The sequence below is a fragment of the Mizuhopecten yessoensis genome, unplaced genomic scaffold, assembly GCF_002113885.1.
Source record: "Mizuhopecten yessoensis strain PY_sf001 unplaced genomic scaffold, ASM211388v2 scaffold4843, whole genome shotgun sequence".
Lineage (NCBI taxonomy): Eukaryota > Metazoa > Mollusca > Bivalvia > Pectinida > Pectinidae > Mizuhopecten > Mizuhopecten yessoensis.
The window spans coordinates 42,514-64,391 of NW_018405749.1; the positions used below are offsets into that span (position 1 = coordinate 42,514).

Consider the following 21,878-nt stretch of genomic DNA (forward strand, 5'->3'; position numbering starts at 1 on the left):
GTGACATATAACCTGTATCTGTGACAGATAACCTGTATCTGTGACATATAACCTGTATCTGTGACAGATAACCTGTATCTGTGACAGATAACCTGTATCTGTGACAGATAACCTGTATCTGTGACATATAACCTGTATCTGTGACATATAACCTGTATCTGTGACAGATAACCTGTATCTGTGACATATAACCTGTATCTGTGACAGATAACCTGTATCTGTGACATATAACCTGTATCTGTGACAGATATCCTGTACCTGTGAAACATAACCTTTATCTGTGACACATTTCCTTTATATGTGACACATAACCTGTAACTGAAACATAACCTGTATCTGTGATACATAACCTGTAACTGTGAAACATACCCTGTATCTGTGACACATTTCCTTTATATGTGACACATAACCTGTAACTGAAACATACCCTGTATCTGTGACACATGACCTGTAACTGTGAAACATAACTTGTATCTGTGACACATAACCTGTACCTGTGAAACATTACCTGTATCTGTGACACATCACCTGTATCTGTGCCAATTTTTTCTTTTTGAAATTATTCTCATGACCATCATCAAAAAGAATTTACTAATTTAATGGAATGAATACTTAAGATGCAAGTAAAGAATCATCAAATACATAGTACATGATACATGCACACCATTGTATTTGTCATAAGCAATACTGCCTGTTACAAAATGGATTAGCCAATCATCTGACGTCGTCTGACTGCTGCTAGTGCTATATTGAAGGCATATCCAACCTGATTATGGTCTTTTTACCACTGAAAGCTAACAGGTGAAGATGTACCCGATACCAAAATATATATTCATCAGACATGAATAGCTTTTGATAAAATGTATTTGACTAATGTAGGTTCTGAATGTGCATGTGAAGGCCCAGCCTGATAATACCAGTATAGGCATGGTGAAGGTCCCCAGCAAGGAGGAGGCACGATTCGCAATCTCACAATTCCATCGCAAAAAGATCGGCTATAAACGTATACATGTGACTCTAAAGAATGATGAAGGACAGCATCCAGCCAACACCACTAGGTAATTACACCATAATATTGGTCAGAAGTTAAATGGTCGAAATTAAATGGTCGAAATTAAATGATGAAATGATGCATGCAATATGGAAAAAAGTTACAAGCAAGGTGGTTCCATTTTAGACTATATAAGTCTAAGTAACATAATTTTTCTGTTTTTGACATTATTTTGTGAACTACTTTTGTTTGGTAAAAGCTTAGGTAGGTAAATTTAACATCAATCTGGGTTGATTATGATTCTTCTGTTTTACAATCTCGCATATCTTAATTAGGCGTTCCAAATAGTACTTGTTCATTGCACGGACATACATAGGCACTTGTAAACTACATTCAAACTTCATTCATGGATGTATGATTTTTCAAAATTAACTTATACTTGAATTGTTATATTTCTTCGGACTGTAACATTTACATATAACATCGCTCTATGAACAGGGCTGAGGCAGTGACCTTACTTCTGGAGGCCAAGGATAACACCCTACCATTGTTTAAGTTCATAGAGCTCTTTGACAAGAGGTGGGTTCAGATGTAGCCTTAGTGGTTTTACCGATTAATATCGCCTTATCAGTAAAACTGGTGGAAGTTTTTATATAAACACTTTATAAAGTTCAATATCAGTCTTTGATTGTGGTTGTAGATCAGTTCTTTTTGCATTTGTACTAGAACTCTTAATATCATGCAAGGGTAACAGCATCCAAGATGTGGTTGCCCTATAAGCTAGTTATAGAAATCTGTACATATTAGCTGTATCGGCGAGTATGCTTCAATCTTTTAGTGAAATTATTAAAATCACAATCAGATTAAGATGGACTATTAGAGCAAGATGATAATGATTTACCATGATAGAGGAATGACATTCTCAACAAACCAGACCAGCAGTTTAATTTAACCACTGAATCCAGTTTAAAACTTTGTAGCCATTGCCTGCCCATGGAGAAAAGCCTGGCAACTATTGCTTAACTTTGTGTTACCCAGGTACCACCGATCTATTAGTGTATCAGAGCTGTACAAGATGAGGGATGTGATTGACATTAGAGAGCAGGGAGGGGCAGGGCGGATGGTCTACCTAGCCTCACGGCCACAACAAACCACCCCCAACACTGAAATAGCTGATGGTGAGGTAGGTACAAACAACTGCCACTTTTTATGTTTCAACATCAAGCTAGCTATATATGCAGGCACAGAAATAAATTTCTCTTTTTGTTGATTGCAAGATCTGTTTTGCTGATTGATTTAAGGTTACATATTGACAATAATTTCTGCTAGTTTTGTGTGTAATATTGCCCTTTAAGTCCAAGGTTATTGCTGTTGGCCATCCTAACTCTTTAACAAAAAGGGAGAGGTATTTACCTTAACCCTTTCACCCCTGTGTAACTTAATAAACTCTACCATGCATTGATCTGGATAAGACCATTATGGTCTACAGTGGTGAAAGGGTTGAAGTCATTGATTTAGGTCCTCCCTACAGTTTATCGTCAGGTGAGTTATCATCTTCCCGAGTAAAAACCATGACTAGATCATTCCTGCTGTTTGTAGAAAGGGGAGTTACTGAACTTGAGGTATGAAGTCCATCCCTGCATTTTGTTGAAGGACACATATAGAACTTTTCAGGATAAAATTCCTGGCTGAAGGTTATCCCTACATTGGAAAAAAGCGATGCACTGGCTTTCATGACAACAGCAATATTCTAAGTCACGCTATGTTGACAGGTACAAGAGATCCTGGAACAGCCGGTGTGTACCATCCACTGTCCAGAGGGCAGCACTATGTATGCAGAGGCCATCAACAGCTGCATGCTGCCCTATGTCAAAATGTCCATCAAGATGCTTGGCCCACAAGTGCACTCTCTTCTACAGACACACGACGGCCACATGCCACTGATGAGGTACACAAATGCCACACCCATTCTTTTGCTTACATCACTGTATCTTACCTTATTATATAGTGTACTGTACCATACTGTACATTAAAATAAATATCCTGTTCAAAATACATTAAAAATTACTAGGTACTTATTTATTATTTACATTCTTCGTATATTAAAGGTACAATGTGAGGATGCAAGAACAAGGAGCATAATAATTATTCAAATCTCTTTTTCGTCAATAGTTTTTGAAAATTTCCTTTGTACAAGTACACTTGAAATGTCAATGTGGAAATATTCTTTCTATATTATTTGAGGAGAATTTATATATCTTTCTTGTGTATTTTTCATATGACCTGGCCAGCTTTCCAATGTGCTACATTGCTGAGTTCTCCAGCCTACCAATTTCACTGCAGTCTCAGGGTGGTGTACCACTTGAGCATCTCATAAGCTGTGTCCCTGGTATCCAGATACAGGTGTCAGCTTCAGGAGTTAAGAAAGTCCAGTGGGCGGAGAACCAGACCTCTAACGCAACAGGTAGGTGTAGCCTTTAGCCAGTCCCACACTTCAGCTCAGCAACCAATGATATCATCTTGCTCTCTTTCACCTCAGCTGAATAACTGAATTAATAGCTAAAATGCACCCGCTGTTACTCCACATCAGCAATAAATATTTATGTGTCACCCAGCCAGCGCCATCTCAACATACCCACCCCATAATGTAAGTGAATCCTATTATCCCGCACCTCATCCTAACTCAACAAGTAAATGTACACCTCAATCCCGACTCCTCACTACTTATAATCTCTACTACAGCTGTGACCTCAACAAACAAGTATTCATATGTTACCAACAGCTGATAAAACCAGAGGTAATTGTACATTTCTTTGAAGTGAATGTAAACCTGTATTACAGATGTAGCTCGCCCTGTGGTAAGCCCTCTGCTGAATCAGCAGCTGAACCAAATATGTCGTGAGATGACCGATCTTTTGAAGCAGAGTCCACAGTGCCGCATGCCAATGAGTAAATTCATCCCCTCCTATCATCACTTCTTTGGGCGGCAGTGCCGCGTGGCAGACTATGGATATAGTCGCCTGAAAGACCTGTTTGAAGCTATTCCTCATATAGTACAGGTATTTTGTTTTGTGATGTACACTTATGTTACTGATCACTGTTTTATAAATTTGAAGTTTAAAACTTACTGTAAAATAGAAGGATGATTGCTGTAAAACAGAAGGATAATAGACCACTTGTAAGCTAGCATTAAGCTACTGATCTACAGTGGAACTTATTGTTTGACTGATAACAGGTACCAGTGTATAGACCACTCGTGAATTGGAGTCATTGGGATTATATCATGTTGATTACTTTTAGGTGCTGGGGACTGGTGACAGAAAGCTGTTGACTCTGAGTCACAGGGCCCAGGGGAGACGCTTCACTGCTGATCTCACCAAGCTGCTCAAGGTCCAGCCTGGCAAGAGGATTGGGATCAAGGCTCTTCCTGAAGCCTGGGGTAAGTTCATAAGCTGAGGTCAAAGTCACAAAAAACTGGTCAGGCCGGCTGACTCTATCTTCCAGTTATGTTGAGGTATAAACATTGATTGCCTACAGATTATTTGATGAACTTGTACATAATTCCTATATATCATCAAAGTATGATTGTGTCACATAACACTAATTTCATGACATTCATTTTTGTCACCCATCATATATAACCCGTCCTGTTCATAACTTCTAAAAGGCTAGTCGTGAAAATGTGTTGCATATACCACTCATTGCCTATGTCCTGGTGTCAAACTATTAATTTGAGCAATAATGTTTTGTGGTCAGGACATGTACATAACAGTAAATATAGCTTGTTCGTATTTTACCCTTTTGTCACATTGACATGACCTTTTCACAATTTTCATTTTCACACAAAAAGCTTCTTGTTAAACAATTTGTTTAATTTTGATTTCATTTTCCAGCCAAATTTTACAATAAGGTGTGGGACATCACAGAGTATGGAATGTCACAATTAGATGACCTGTTGACAGAGGTTCCTCCAACAACTGCTGTGGTAAGTATGTACCCTAAGGTTCCTCCAACAACTGCTGTGGTAAGTATGTACCCTTAGGGTCCTCAAACAACTGCTGTGGTAAGTATGTACCCTTATGTTCCTCCAATAACTGCTGTGGTAAGTATGTACCCTTACGGTCCTCAAACAACTGCTGTGGTAAGTATGTACCCTTAGGTTTCTCCAATAACTGCTGTGGTAAGTATGTACCCTTAGGTTCCTACAACAACTGCTGTGGTAAGTATGTACCCTAAGGTTCCACCAATAACTGCTGTGGTAAGTATGTACCCTTAGGTTTCTCCAATAACTGCTGTGGTAAGTATGTACCCTAAGGTTCCACCAATAACTGCTGTGGTAAGTATGTACCCTAAGGTTCCTCCAACAATTGCTGTGGTAAGTGTATACCCTTACGTTCCTCAAACAACAGCTGTGGTAAGTATATCCCCTTAGGTTCCTCCAACAACTGCTGTGGTAAGTATGTACCCTTATGTTCCTCCAATAACTGCTGTGGTAAGTATGTACCCTTACGGTCCTCAAACAACTGCTGTGGTAAGTATGTACCCTTATGTTCCTCCAACAATTGCTGTGGTAAGTATGTACCCTTAGGGTCCTCAAACAACTGCTGTGGTAAGTATGTACCCTTAGGTTCCTACAACAACTGCTGTGGTAAGTATGTACCCTTATGTTCCTCCAACAATTGCTGTGGTAAGTATGTACCATTAGGGTCCTCCAACAAATGCCATGGTAAGTATGTACCCTTAGGTTCCTCCAACAATTGCTGTGGTAAGTATGTACCCTTAGGGTCCTCCAACAAATGCCATGGTAAGTATATACCCTTAGGGTCCTCCAACAAATGCCATGGTAAGTATGTACCCTTAGGTTCCTCCAACAACTGCTGTGGTAAGTATGTACCCTTAGGTTCCTCCAACAAATGCCATGGTTATTATGTACCCTTAGGTTCCTCCAATAACTGCTGTGGTAAGTATGTTCCCTTACGTTCCTCAAACAACTGCTGTGGTAAGTATATACCCTTAGGGTCCTCCAACAAATGCCATGGTTAGTATGTACCCTTAGGTTCCTCCAACAACTGCTGTGGTAAGTATATACCCTTATGTTCCTCCAACAATTGCTGTGGTAAGTATGTACCCTTACGTTCCTCAAAAAACTGCTGTGGTAAGTATATACCCTTAGGCTCCTCCAATAACTGCTGTGGTAAGTAGGTACCCTTACGTTCCTCAAAAAACTGCTGTGGTAAGTATATACCCTTAGGCTCCTCCAATAACTGCTGTGGTAAGTATGCACCCTTAGGCTCCTCCAATACCTGCTGTGGTAAGTATGTACCCTTAGGGTCCTCCAACAACTGCTGTGGTAAGTATATACCCTTAGGCTCCTCCAATACCTGCTGTGGTAAGTATGTAACCTTAGGTTCCTCCAAGAACTGCTGTGGTAAGTATATACCCTTAGGTTCCTCCAATAACTGCTGTGATAAGTATCTACCCTTAGGTTCCTCCAATAACTGCTGTGGTAAGTATGTACCCTTAGGTCTCACCAGTAACTACTGTGTTAATTAGTACATGCCTTAGAAGAATAATCCCTTGACCAAAGTCCTTCCTTCCATTACTGTGGTAAATATACCGGTAGATTGAAAGTAATGATCTGTTGACTATATAGAGGATATTTAGTGGTGTCTTCAGAAATAACATATATATTTCACGAGTGCTGCTAATATATCAATATTTTCACACGAGTGAAATATATCTGTTATTACTGAACACACCATTAAATTTTCTATTTTTTACATTTTTAAAGCATAAAACATGAAAAATGTAATACATTGAAAAAGGGCTGGAATCAGAAGGGTAATAATTAGTGCCATATTCTAATGACGTCGCACTTGACAACAAGGCTGCACATTTTGAATGGGATACTCAACATAGCAACCACTTATTCTACCGTTGCTTTATTTGAATTTGCAGCGAATAGAAGATATCGTTATGATTGGTCAATACCAAAAAGGGATATTTTCACACTGAATACTTTTGATATTTGTCACAGCGTGAAAAATATCAGTTTTATCAAGTTTATAGAATCCGATATTTCACAGGCAAAAATGTAATAAAAGGTGCCAGCAGTCCGTCCGCTGCTGCTGGTATCTCAGTGGTTAACTGGCTATATAGAAACACTTGTCTATATTTTACAATACAAAAGCATGACTGTACAGAACAGTGTTGGAGATGGCTGCTTACCACATATACGTGTCTGGATATTTGTTACAGGTGATTGCTGAAGGTGGAGAAAATGTGATTGTCATACCTCGGAAAGGTAAGACATGTTAGTCCTTCTCTTCTATCATAATGGGATAGAAACACTGCTGGCTTGATAAAATTGGGTGTCAGTTTGATATTTGCATAAGGTTTTAGCTCACCAGGCCAATGTTTGGTGCTAGGGGTTTATACATTTGATAGGTATTGGTGTATATTGCAATAAAAGCAATATTTACTGGGTACATGTACATTTTGTTTAAGTTTAAATGATACTTGAAATCATTTCCTGTGACACTGTTTTATCAATTAAAAAACAAACAAAAAACTCTATAACTTTATAAACTTTTCATGGTTTGTTGTTTCAGATCAAAGTGTCGAAGAAGTTGAACGAACCCGTCAGTTCTCCCTTGAGGTAGTGGACCTTCTCCGTCACAACCCCCAGTGTCGCATGCCCTTCAACAAGTTCATACCTGCCTATCACCATCACTTTGGCCGTCAGTGTCGCGTATCTGACTATGGCTTCAGTAAACTCATGGACCTGTTTGAGGCCATTCCACATGTGGTGGAGGTAACTATCATGCTGATCACACAAATATAAATATGTTCTGACCTCTTTTGGAGGTAAAGGAGTTTGTAATTACAAGTTCTTCTTCTTTTAACCAATCACCAAACTGTAGGTTTACTTAAATTAGATGTACCATTTGTTTATAAAATGACATGGTTGCAAATTGTAACTAAGAGATCTATCGGAACATGCATACTACTGGATATACACACATTGTATGTATAACCCAACTCTGTTTTGTTGACATTAGATTAAAACTTGATTTTATATCAATTGTATGCCAAAAGTTTATAACTTGTATCAGTTACTCTTGTTGTACGGGATGATAGGAAACCAGAGTGCCCAAGAGCCATGAAAAAACATGACATAAAACACTTTAACCTCCGATCAGGTTATCAAACCATGGCTGTCTTTGTAAAAGGCCAGTACTGTGTGTACTGTGCAATGTTAGTATACAGAATTCAGCAATGTTGGTGTGTGGTTATAACTTTCCTTTATCAGTGATTAGTTTTGGACTGAAAGCATGAGATGTGCCAAGTGCTTGAAATCTGCTTTTAATCAATACAGCCTTCAATATTCACGATTATGACATGTTGTTACAAATTAGATGTTTCTCACATCCTCTCATTATCTTATATTTACTACTCAACATAATAAATTTTGCGTATTTTATGATAAACATTTTTGGAAAGATACCTATAGTTCTGAAAATGAATATATTACATGCATGGTGCCATTTGTAATCTGACTGTTGGCCTTAGCTACAGTTTGAATGCAGCTGTAAACTTTTAAAGTTTTAACCTGGCAAACTTTGTGCTCTATACAAGAAAACAATCTACAATTTTTTACAAGTACATGTATATATACTATTGTGATATCACAATCAATCCTAAAAGTGATAGTCTTTGATTTACTCAATCGCAACACAAGATAGAGATCATGGGCAGTGTACGTGTAACCATTCTCAAATGATTGATAACCACTTTACTGTAAAATGATTTGTTTTACAGACAAGAGCAGTATAATATGGCATGTATAATACAATCTCAGAGTAAATTAACAGCAGAAAAATATTTGATTGCAGATGGAGGAGGACAGTGAGGAGCGGATGATTCACCTGACTGAGCCGGAGCTGCGTAAGATCCTAGCGGAACAGGTGGTGAGCTTGTTGAAGTACCAAAAGAGTGAGTGTCTCCCACTTCACCATCTTATGTCAACGTTCACCTGTCATTACGGCTTCAACATCCCACTTTACGACTTCAATGTTGAGACAGAAGAAGACCTTATGAAGAAGCTACGACATGTTGTCAAGGTAAAGCGCCTTTATTCAGGCCTCTGGCCTTTTAAGTGCCATATCAGATTTCAGAATAAGTCTGTAACAAGTACACGGTAGTTAAGTAGCTTATTACCACTTAGCAACTATAAGAATGTAGGCATGAGGCTGGATTTATTGCATTGAAGGATCTGTACATGATGTCGAGTACTAAATTAACAATAAGGAATCACATTCTTCAATCATATTCTCCTTTCATGTTGTCTGCTCAAAACAAGGCCATTCTTTACTACGTGTCATTGTTGTGATAATCCTTGGCCATTGGTATTTTTAGCATACCTTTCTGTCGTCCGTCAACTTTCCTTTAAAACGCTACTTGTCCTGAACGGCTTAGTGGGTTTTAAATAAATTTGGTCTCGAGCAAGGGCTCTCAATTTGGTATAAACAGTGGGTGTGGCTCCCCTGGGGGCAGAGAAGCGGGGCCCAATAGGGGAAATAGAGGTAAAACTTTCAAAATCCTTCTTCTACCAAAGGGATTAAGGAATTTTATCCTTATTTAGTCTGGAGCATCGATCCTTGGTCCAAGAAACTTGGTGTGGCCGCCCTTGGGGCAGAGGGGTGGGTTCGCATAGGGGAAATGTAGGAATTTTTTTAAATTCGTCTCCTACCATAGGGATTGAGGGATTTCATCCGAGTTTGGTGTGGAGCATCGTTGGTCTAAGGCAACTCCATAGGTGAAATAGACAGGTAAAACTTTAAAATCCTTTTTCTACCATAGGGATAAAGGAATTTTATCCTAATCTAGTCTGAAGCACCTGTTGGCCAAGGGCACTATATTTGGTATAAACAGTGGGTTTGGACCCCCTAGGGTAGGGAAGAGGGGCCCAATAGAAGTAAAACTTTGAAAATCCTTCTTCTTGCGTAGGGATCCCAATTTAGTCTGGCGCAAGGGGACTCAATTTAGTATAAACGGTGAATGTGGCCCCCCTGGGGGCAGAGGGATTGGTCTGAATATAGGAAATAGAGGTTGATCTTTAAAATCCTTCTCGTACCATAGGGGCTAAGGGGTTTTGGTCTGGAGGATCATTGGGCCAAGAGCACTCAATTTTGTATTAACAGTGGGTGTGGCCACCAGGGCAGAGTGGCAGGGAGCAATAGGGAAAATAGAGGAAAAACCTTTGAAATCCTTCTTCTACCATAGGGTTTACGGGACTGTATCCCAATTTTGTCTCCATTAAGTTGTCTAGTAGTGCCTGTTTCCTTTATGGTGTATTCATTAAAAGAAGATGGCCACTAGGCCGCGATTTGTTATTTTGACATTTGAAGTTTGTTCTCGCTATATCCAGAAATACTGGATGGATCTTTCTCAAATTTCATATGAACATACAGTACCTACCATGGAGTCTCATATCAAGTTCTTTAAACATATCCAGGTGAGGGATACAGGCCCTATGGCCCTCTTGTTTATAGGTAGGATTCATTGCATATTAATTTAAAACTGCAATTTTACGAACAGGATATCCTTTTTTCTCCAGGTGGAGATGGTGAACAGGTGTAAGTATGTGATGTTGGTGAGTAAGACGGAGATGCCTCGCCTAGCTCATCACATCCTGCAGCTGATGATGGACCAGAGTGGAGGTAGTCTCCCTTTAGTCGAGCTCGCCAGTCGCTACAAATCACAGTATGGTCATGACTGCGACATTAAACAAATCAAGGAAGAACTATTAGATTATGTTCAGGTGAGGCATGCAAAGGGGAGATAAAATATCAATGTATCCCTTGTGTTTAGACCATCTGAAAGTGTATACAACTGATGAACACTTTTGGTTGACTGTGTTGTACAGAAAGCTTAATTAAATTGACTATATTCTGATAAAACCTGTTCAGTCTTTATATTTACAAAGAGAAAATCTAAGCTCTTTATATTTACAAAGAGAAAATCTAAGCTCTTTATATTTACAAAGAGAAAATCTAAGCTCTTTATATTTACAAAGAGAAAATCTAAGCTCTTTATATTTACAAAGAGAAAATCTAAGCTCTTTATATTTACAAAGAGAAAATCTAAGCTCTTTATATTTACAAAGAGAAAATCTAAGCTCTTTATATTTACAAAGAGAAAATCTAAGCTCTTTATATTTACAAAGAGAAAATCTAAGCTCTTTATATTTACAAAGAGAAAATCTAAGCTCTTTATATTTACAAAGAGAAAATCTAAGCTCTTTATATTTACAAAGAGAAAATCTAAGCTCTTTATATTTACAAAGAGAAAATCTAAGCTCTTTATATTGACAAAGAGAAAATCTAAGCTCCAACTTGGACAAAATCTGTAAAAGATATTTTGCATGCTGCCATTTGATTAGGTTCAACACCATAACTGAAACTGATATTCATTATACCGGGACAAAAGTTTGAAGTTAAATAAAAATCTGTTGATGGTATATATTGTACAGGCGTAAATTGTTCTGCCTCTGTGCGGCACTTAATGTTAATATTAAAAAGTTACATTTTCCAAAGTTTGTTATAGTCAGTCAATTATGTTCTTGTTATTACATTAAAAAGCTCGGTATTTATGTAAACTTTCATGTCAGCAATTCTTATGTCACTGAGCAAGCTAACAATACATTAATATTGTTTGAGGAAACTTTTAAAGATACATCTATATGTTAACAGTAGTACAAGTGATCTTGTTTCACCTTCAGCAGGAGGATGTGTTTAGTTTCAACTCCATATGACCAAAATAACCCTATGATAAATTAACTATCTACTACCTGCAATAACTGAACAGTGATCTAAAATTTGAGACGAGACAAACTGTATCACGAAATGCTATTCAGATTTTGTAACTATATATATCCTGGTTTAAGGTAATCGGAGATGACGAGTCGGCAGTAATCAGTCTAACGCCCCTGCGGAGATGAGACAAACTGTATCACGAAATGCTGTTCAGATTTTGTAACTATATATATCCTGGTTTAAGGTAATCGGAGATGACGAGTCGGCAGTAATCAGTCTAACGCCCCTGCAGGCATTTGCTCGTGATGTACGTCTCCTCCTCCATGAACAGGGACGTCTGTATTTGACTCAGTTTGAGCGGGTATACAAAGAGCGTTTCGGGGTAGAACTCAAACCTGCTTTGTTTGGCTACCCAACAACCTTAGCTTTGCTGCAGACTATCCCATACATAGCCAACATCAGAGGCAAGGGTCCCCGCAAATACTGCACCCTGTCACCAGAGTTCAAAGGTATGAGTACAAACTGACACAGCACTGCTATTTAATAGGAATGGCGTAAACGCCATTATTTCATTGCAAATACTGCTCCTATAGTTCATTGGTAATAGGATTAATCCACAGTTGAAATGCTACCTACTGTTAAGTAATATAAAAATATATTACTTCTGTTTATATCATGCTTGTGCATGGTCTTTGTAATGCTGCAATTTTGCAAAAAATAGTTGACGATGAGTTTAAAAAACAGATTTAGCATATTTCTTGTTTCAAAGTTCAGTTGAAATGATGATGACTGTGTGGTAGTCTGTGTAAGTCTTCCTTTGAGTTGATTTAAGTGAGGTTATTCATAAGTTTTGTCTCTCACAGCTGGCTTGCCTGCCTACAAGGACCAGGAGGAAATGAGGGACTATGTGCATCGGCCTGCCTCTGACACTCAGTCCAGTGACTCTGGTGTCACAGACAACAACCCTGAAGGTTAGATAACCAGAATACACCTTTATCAGTTATCTCCTGCCTACTCTAAAGGGAAACCCATTTACTACTGTAATATGCCTGACCTATCTACTTGCATGCACACATACAGTTCAATGATTTTCATAGGACTGCTTTAGGCAAGTTTCAAAATGAATCTCATTACTTGCAAATTCAATGGGTCCGCAAAATTATGAGGAGTCCAAAAGGAGAGGCATGAATCCAGAGCTGAAATAACTTGATCCCAAAAATCACTTATTACATGCATACACAGATGTAGGTCAGTTGTTCTGTATATCTCTTAGAGAAATTCAACTGTAAAATGATGTTTTGGTTGTAGATGATGAACTCTGTGTTGAAAGTGCGGCCAGAAAATCACAGAAAGTTGACCTTATGTCCAGCCATCAGTCAGTGGAACAATCCATGCCTACACGGTCACTGGATCTGCTCTCTGCCCCTGTACCTTCAGCCATCCCGTCCCCGGACCTAAACCCAGAAGAACAACAGATCCCTAACCTTATGACCTTCGATATTACTTGTGCAGGTGAATATTGTTACATATGCATCTTGCTATAAACTTATCTAAAATTTACAGTGAAGTCTAGACCATTAGGTAAAATACTGTGAAGCTTGTTCACTACAGCATTTGTGCATTTTGTTGAATGCTTGCTGATTATCACACCATTTATACATATAAATGGCCTTGACATATTTATGTGTTGCAGATATACAGGAGAGAATTTGGACTCTGACAGACAATGAGAAGCGAGGACAGAAGACGCCATTGTGTCGAACACCAACCTCGGAGCTTTTAAACTTTGCTGCCCAATGTCTGATCTCTCGTCCACCACCACCAGCATCTGGCGGGTCCACGCCCAGTCTGGACAGGGCGACAACACCTCAACTCCTCAGGAAAGGGGAGCAAAGTCAGGCAGAGGTCACAAAGGGTGAGGTAGTTGATGATCAGGGTTGGTGGAAGGCTAGCGATTCACAGCTAACAGAAATGATGCAGGTTTTCTCAAGAAAGGAAGCCCCGACCAGACAGGAAGTGGATGGAGCAGGACCTGTAAGAGGTCGTGAGCCAAGAGAAGTGTGTACTACTGACACTATGTTAGTTCAATCTGGGGCTTCTGCTTCAACAACATCTTCTGAAAAATTAGAAAATTCCTCTTCACAAAAGGATAACGCAGCTAGTTTTAGACAGAGCCAGGACATCCCGAGCGCAGGTCGGGTACAAACCTCTGACAGTCAGATCGATTTGAAGCCAGCCTCCAGTCCAGATACACACATCCCAGTATCCACCACAAAATTGCCCTCACAAGTGTCTCCTACTAAGGTGTCAACAGGTCAAGTATCCTCTGCCCTGACATCTACTGATCAAGTATTCTCTACAAAGGTCTCTACTGGTCAAGTGTCAACTATTGAGGTGTTGACTGGTCAAATGTCCACTAGCCTGGCGTTTACAGAAAATCAGTCTTCTATGACATGTAGCCCAGGTAAGCAAGTGCAGACGTCTGCTCCAGTCACTATGGCTACAAGTCCAGTCGTTGGTAACAAAAAAGCTAAGAAAACAGAAACCACATATAATAAGAAGTCTAAGGATACTGTCCTAAAGCACAAAATTGTGTTGCCAAAATGTCTGCCAAAGGAGAAAACAATAAAATCCTTGACAGATACAGCCTGTTACGACAGCATATTCCGACAAGAACCACCCCTGGATACCAGTTCTGTTAAATCTGACACCAGCACCCTAAGTGATGTTTCCCAAGGGTCACCTCGCAAATCTCCACGCAAACAACGCATTGCAGCTCGCTTTGACAACCCAATGGAGCCTGTATCACCTCCATAAAATGTGTATAAAAGGTCAGGAGGAAGTTTAATCACAATAACTTGATTATTTGTTGCTTTATTTTCTTATTTTTTTGCTGATGATAATGATTTATTCGGGAGATTGCCTTCCCTAGGCAGAATTAGATATGTATTGTGTACTGTATTTGACATAATTAAGAGCCTTTGTGATGATTGCATCTTGGCATTTCGGAGTGATATTGTCACTGCAAACTGGACAGTAAATTGGAACAAAGACTAGTAAACAAAAAAGTCGAAAAAAAACTAGAAAGTGATTTAAAAGGACCCTTAAACTTTGTTTTATTTCAAAGGGATTTATGTGTTCTGTGTTAATTATCCTCAAGAGCAGTCTGGTCCTCCTTTTTGGTATTTCCGTCTGTTTCTACAGTATATACCTGTTTATAGTATTGAATGTAGATCAGATGTTGAATTTTTGTACCAGTAGGTATGTATTGTTTTCTTGATATTTTGTATGAAATAACAATCATGTCTTGGTATTTATAATACCAAGCAGTCTTGGTATAAAAATCAAATATCATTATTGTAAGGATATTTGTTGTTCAAGCAGTGGTAGTGGTATGTGTGTGTAAATACCAAATTATTGATTGTCTGTGTTTATGCTTCGTAGTTTGATAACTGGATATGCTATACTACCAGTAAATCATTTATTCTAATTAACCCTTTCAGCCCTATGTAACTTTAGTAGACTCTACCATGCATTGATCTGGACGAGTCCTTTGTGGTCTACAGTGTTGAAAGGGTTAATGCCCCATTCCTCCACAACAGTTTAGTTTGCCTTTCGTAGGCATTATTTACTTTTAACATGTTGGCTCACCAGACAAATAACACTGATACAATGGCTCAACATTTATCTTCTATAAATTGCTCTCAAGTTTGTTTGATTAATTCACATGCACCCACTTTTAAGGTCAAAGGGGTCAAATGTGTTCTTCAAACAACTTCTTCTAAAGAACAATGATGCCTAGAGTGGTGAATGTTAGACTTAATGAATGTCAAGGTTACAGGGGTCAAATATGCAAGAACCCACAACTTCTTCTAAAGTAGCTTAATGCTTGGAGTAATACCATATGGCTTGTAGTTTTCTGGTTTGATTGCTACCAATTTCGTCATGACAAAACACATTAACCCACTATCAGAGTCAAGGTAGTTTAATGCTACAAAAATTCACGTAACTTCTGCTGAAGAACCTTGACACTACCTGAAGACATTTAGCTTGTAGCTTAGCTTGAATGAAGTTCTATCAAGTTCATGAAATCAAGGACTTTTTTGATAGTAAAATCATATAATGTGTTATCAAGTGAGTGATGCAGGCTCTGTTTGCCTCTTGTTATACATTTGAGTTTGAGGTTTTGTTCTGTAAATGGTTACTTTTTCATTGGTCTTTATTTTTTGTACTTTTATATCCAAATAAATCCCTCGTCTTTTTTGAGTCTCTCAACATCTGGGACATTAATAAGAATACATAATGGTACTGATATATTGATCCAAGTGTAAAGTTAGTATCAAACATTTGTGATAAACAATTTGTATTTTTCCTACATACAAACATCATGTATACCCTACAGTGAAGGAGCTATATCTGTCCTAGGGCACATCATTGTCAGTAATAGCACACTGTTTACAACACCAACTGGTGAATACGGCATATATTATAAGAGTTACTTATTAACTCTTATATGATATTGTACTTGCAATCTAATGTATAAGTCTATTGTGAATATACCATGTGGTATATAGTACAACAGAGATGATATTTAAAATATAGATTGTTCATGTAAATAATGAAAATGACCTAGGATAGATAAATGATATTTAACTTGTAGTGGGTAAATTGAAATTTACCTATTGTAGGTAAGTAGATGTACCTGGTGAGTTAATATTTGATATCCCTGTTGAAGGTGAAAAGTGAGATTTACCTTTGTGCGGTAAGCAATGAGATTTACTTAAAGTGAGTAAATATAAAGATTTACATGTTCCTGTGGTTGTTAAAATAACATAATTTACCTGGCATAGTAAAATAACAAGATTCATCTGCAGTCAGTTAAATAATAAGATTTACCTGTGCTAGGTAAAGAACAAGATTTACCTGTGGTAGGTACAGTGTAAAGGATAAGATTTACCTGTGGTAGGTACAGTGTAAATAATAAGATTTACCTGTGCTAGGTACAGTGTAAATGATGAGATTTACCTGTGCTAGGTAAAGAACAAGACTGATATGTGGTAGGTACAGTGTAAATGATAAGATTACCTGTGGTAGGTACAGTGTAAATGATGAGATTTACCTGTGGTAGGTACAGTGCAAATGATGAGATTTATCTGTGGTAGGTACAGTGTAAATTATAAGATTTACCTGTGGAAGGTAAATGATGAGATTTACCTGTGGTAGGTACAGTGTAAATGATAAGATTTACCTGTGGAAGGTGAATGATGAGATTTACCTGTGCTAGGTAAAGAACAAGACTGAGATGTGGTAGGTACAGTGTAAAGGATAAGATTTACCTGTGGAAGGTAATTGAGATTTACCTGTGGTAGGTACAGTGTAAATAATACGATTTACCTGTGGAAGGTAAATGATGAGATTTACCTGTGCTAGGTAAAGAACAAACCTGCGATGTGGTAGGTACAGTGTAAAGGATAAGATTTACCTGTGGAAGGTAAATGAGATTTTCCTGTGGTAGGTACAGTGTAAATAATAAGATTTACCTGTGGAAGGTAGATGATGAGATTTACCTGTGCTAGGTAAAGAACAAACCTGAGATGTGGTATGTACAGTGTAAATGATGAGATTTACCTGTGGTAGGTAAATAGTGAGTTGTGATGAGATTTACTTGTGGTGAGTAGATATAGGTATCTGTGTGTGGTAGTCAGATTAGCATGATTTACCTGTGTGGGCATATAAGATTTACCTGTGGTAGGTAAATAAGATTTACATTTGGTAGGTAAAAATCGAGTTGTGATGAGATTTACTTGTGGTGAGTAAATATAAAAACCTGTGTGTGGTAGTCAGATTAGCATGATTTACCTGTGTAGGTAAATAGTGAGTTGTGATGAGATTTACTTGTGATGAGTAAATATAGGTACTTGTGTGTGGTAGTCAGATTAGTATGATTTACCTGTGGTAGGTAAATAGTGAATTGTGATGAGATTTACTTGTGGTGGGTAAATATAGGTACCTGTGTGTGGTAGTCAGATTAGCATGATTTACCTGTGTAGGTAAATAAGATTTACCTATGGTAGGTAAATAGTGAGTTGTGGTGAGATTTACTTGCGAGTAATATAGAGATTTACCTGTGGTAATCAGATTAGCACACTGCTACCAGTGTATGTAAATAAGATTTACCTGTGGTAGGTAAACATGGAGAGTTACCTGTAGTTTGTAAATATGTGTGAAACAAATTTACTTTTGATGGCTTAAAAATGGAATTTTACCATCAGTCTTATGTAATTGATAAGTAATCATTCTCAAGATTTTGAGATTTGTGGTTAAAGTCAAGTTGTATGACATTGTTGGTATAATTACCAACTGTAGATAATTACCTTCGATACATCAGGTATGGATACTATATCTAGCCATAATTTGGTGGTATACTTGAGATAGCAATAAAGGGAAAGTAACTCTGTTATCAAAATGGTACCAAGTCAGATAGTTTTTGGTATCAGTTTGAAGAGTTTAAATGAACAAATACCTTTGATCAGACTCATATGGTATATGAATATGATATCGGATACATGTGTGTCAGGAATGAAATATCATGTTTTGGTACAAGATCCATGTGTGTCAGGAATGAAATATCATGTTTTGGTACAAGATACATGTGTGTCAGGAATGAAATATCATGTTTTGGTACATACTGTATATTAATTAGATAAAGACAATCAAAATGCAAAAGAATATCGCAGGAATGATATTGGAGAGAAGATACCATGATTTTGGTATTTAAACATCACCAAGCTACCATGGTGTGTTCTGTGTTTGGTATCTGCCAAGCTCTGTCTGGTTTACCATGATGGTGGTATCAGAATTGTATATTGTAATAAAAGGTTTTCTGGATCATGGCCAGTCTCGAAGGTAATACTGGCGGCACTGTAGATGTAAAATGTTTCACTGACAGTTTTTCACTTGTTCATTTGTCATAAGTAACTAATCCAATATAAAATTCACCTTTCAGTAAATATTAGATTCCATTTATATTATACTAAAGGTTGTTCATTTCATCAGAAAAGAAGTAAATATTAATTTTGTATACAAATTATTTAAATTGAAATGGACCATTATGTATGTACAGTGAAATTACAAGAATGTCCATTATCTTAATCCTTCTTAATTTTCTAAAGAAATAATAAGTTACAATTGAACACATTAAAGGGTTATTATGTGACACTTTAATGTAAATATGTGTTTGAATGTCCGAGTAACTGACCATTCCTTATGTACAGTAACGTAACTGACCATGCTGGCACAGGTAAGGAGTCCTGTAGTCTGGTCAGTTAAGAGATGGAATCACGACTTCCTAGGAGCACTATATCACTAACTAATTGATATATATATATAACATATGATAACCACTAAAGGAACAATGATTTAATTTTTTGCTGTGACAGCCTATTGCTAGAGGGTACATATATTATTCAAAACTAGCCCTGGTTAACAGTCCTTCCTGTTCTCAGCATTCACTAATTAGTTTCTGGTCATAGGCTTTCCTTCAGTGTGTAGTGTTCGACACAGAATAGTTAGGTCATGGTTAAATCTATCTTGGCTAGCAAGGTTTATCGAAATTCTGCTGAATAGTTCAGTTTGTTATATTTAGGACATAAGTAATTTACATGAAGGATGGTTGAGGCAGGTTTTAATGTATGTTTGGCATAATTAATGATAACCGAACTGCTTTTGATTGGTTGATCTTGGTGGTATTCAAATATATTTAATTATTATGCGAGGAAAGGTAGCACTTGAGAATGGTTGTTAACATCGAGTTACAGGGAGGGAATTTCTGACTAAAGTGATGCAATCAAGCTATCGGGTACAGTAAACCTTTATATGCTACATGCAACCACTCTTGTCTTGCAAAGTTTTGACACCATAAGGAGTAACGGCAACATATTGCAGATATTGTTATGGAAAAATATATTGAAAAATCTGTGGGTGACAATGAGTTGGCAAATGAATTAAATGATGGACATTATAATGAGGTTTTACTGTGTATCAAACATGTAATACGGTGTTTTCTTGATGGAACATATTATCAAAGTACAAAAATACCTATTAGACAAGGTATATTGATTTCACATACCTTGATGTTTAATGCATGTTTGATCAAAATTAAAATGTCTTTTGTAGCAAACATACAGTAGCTTATCAAATATCTAGCATTGTTTTCAGATTTGAGTGCAATGTGTGCTGTGGTATATCCACAAGCTTTACCTCTGGTATATATAAACATGTGTGCTTCTATGACAATAGGATGCTTTCTCTGGTAAAACCTGTCACATGTTTCACAGTGCCTGTAGAAGCATGGTCACCGACAGGAAGTTGGTGTATGGAGCAGTGAAAATAAAGCAATCCACATGACTAGTGGTTTGAGATTTTTGTTTCATTCCTCTGCCCTGCTACATAACGTATCACATACTGAGTTCAACCTTCGTAACATAGATAAATGCATCTGCACATTTTGTCACTCATATTACTTTTTGTGTTGGTGTATTTCATGAGTTCTGAATCTATGGGTACCATCATACACACCTATGCTGGGGCACACTGTACATGGGGACAGTCTATCAGATTTCATACCATTACATAACTAACCTGGGCATCTTCCTGAAGAATCATGATAAGGTAACCTTGACTCCTTGCACCAATCACAGTCGGACATAATAAAACTTTGATGTCATGTGACAAGTCTGTCTCTATTTGTATCAACATGTATGTCTTAAAACCGCTATCATTGAGGAGAAAACACTCGATAGAGTGTAGTGTGGCTCACAATAAATGGAGGTCCAAGTGAGAACTGTTAAATCTGTAGGTTCTGAAACCTTGAATCGTCTTTATTCTCAATTTTTCACTGTTAGGAAGTGTCAGTTGAAGTGAAAGAAGTCTACACCTTCCTTCAGATTGAGAGACTTGATATTCTGTTCTAGCTTTCCTTCAGTCATGTCCTACAATACACAAACACGTTAGATATAATAATAGTGATTAAATCTCCTTTTCATCAACATAAATGTATTGGTGTTAATCCCTGCTGGTGATTTCTGAACTTGCACTCGATGAAAAGTAACTGTACCTTTTAATATTGATTAAACACCTCAAATAATGTAATAATAATCTGTTGTTGTTTGCAAACGTAGCTTGTTCATGCTTCAACAAAACTGCGTTCAAATTAAGAAAAAAATCAAAAGCAATTAATTGTAAAATTTTCATATAGGAGGTTGCATTGGTTGGTTGTTCGACGGGTTTATCGCCTACATGATTCCACCTGTGCGTGTGTCGTCTCGCTGACTGAGGTTGGTGCTCTGTCGGCGTATGGGAGGATTGAGCATAGTTTTATAAAGCATTACATCAGCACCCTTGGGCCTCCTGCATCCATTTCCTTGAGACCACTAAACTAGATGTGTTCTATACCTTTCTGGTTGTACCATAAAAAGGTAACAAGGAAAATTATTATTCTGTATTCAGCAATAAAAATTTGCTCTTCCAATTACATTTCAAAGAAATTATACACTCAAAGTTATGATTAAATCAGAAATTTCAATAAACATGACACATTTCAACCCCATTTCCTGTTAGAAGTAGTGGCTGTGACATACCATTTTGACACAGATGAGGAAGGGCTTTGTTCCCTTGCTGAAGTGCATGATGGGAACAGTGGGTTTGGGCTTCTCCTGGTAAGAACAAAGTGACAGCTTTAAGTGTTAAGATTTTGTAGAAATTGTTTGATTTATCTTATTTTAGATTATCTTTATAGCGTGCATCTACATAGCCAATGGCCAATGTGAGTACAGATAGCAAACTTCAAGTAAATATGAAATGTTGATACAGCAAACATTTAGTAGACATTCAATCTCGACATCCAATGTCAATACAGATTAGCAAACATTCAGTAGACATCCAATGTCAATACAGATTAGCAAACATTCAGTAGACATCCAATGTCAATACAGATAAGCAAACATTCAGTAGACATCCAATGTCAATACAGATAAGCAAACATTCAGTAGACATCCAATGTCAATACAGAT

General features: G+C 37.6%; 2 protein-coding genes across 3 annotated transcripts in view; one reads left to right on the forward strand and one right to left on the reverse strand.

Annotated features, from left to right (window-relative positions):
* Window positions 1-17,335, forward strand: part of LOC110449950 (meiosis arrest female protein 1 homolog) — a 49,216-nt gene extending 31,881 nt beyond the window's left edge. For both annotated transcript variants that reach the window (XM_021497134.1, XM_021497135.1), the window contains 16 exons: window positions 880-1,058; window positions 1,490-1,570; window positions 2,030-2,174; window positions 2,764-2,939; window positions 3,283-3,455; window positions 3,833-4,050; window positions 4,292-4,430; window positions 4,885-4,976; window positions 7,250-7,295; window positions 7,603-7,805; window positions 8,887-9,114; window positions 10,611-10,814; window positions 12,053-12,317; window positions 12,672-12,779; window positions 13,117-13,320; window positions 13,502-17,335. In XM_021497134.1, coding sequence (XP_021352809.1) covers window positions 880-1,058; window positions 1,490-1,570; window positions 2,030-2,174; window positions 2,764-2,939; window positions 3,283-3,455; window positions 3,833-4,050; window positions 4,292-4,430; window positions 4,885-4,976; window positions 7,250-7,295; window positions 7,603-7,805; window positions 8,887-9,114; window positions 10,611-10,814; window positions 12,053-12,317; window positions 12,672-12,779; window positions 13,117-13,320; window positions 13,502-14,625 — 3,585 coding nt within the window. In that variant the 3' untranslated portion in view covers window positions 14,626-17,335. The remainder of the gene's footprint in view (window positions 1-879; window positions 1,059-1,489; window positions 1,571-2,029; window positions 2,175-2,763; window positions 2,940-3,282; window positions 3,456-3,832; window positions 4,051-4,291; window positions 4,431-4,884; window positions 4,977-7,249; window positions 7,296-7,602; window positions 7,806-8,886; window positions 9,115-10,610; window positions 10,815-12,052; window positions 12,318-12,671; window positions 12,780-13,116; window positions 13,321-13,501) is intronic.
* Window positions 16,491-21,878, reverse strand: part of LOC110449951 (UDP-GlcNAc:betaGal beta-1,3-N-acetylglucosaminyltransferase-like protein 1) — a 22,125-nt gene continuing 16,737 nt past the window's right edge. Inside the window, exons 11-12 of the mRNA XM_021497136.1 lie at window positions 21,447-21,521; window positions 16,491-20,798 (exon numbers count right to left, since the gene is read on the reverse strand). Coding sequence (XP_021352811.1) covers window positions 20,718-20,798; window positions 21,447-21,521 — 156 coding nt within the window. The 3' untranslated portion in view covers window positions 16,491-20,717. The remainder of the gene's footprint in view (window positions 20,799-21,446; window positions 21,522-21,878) is intronic.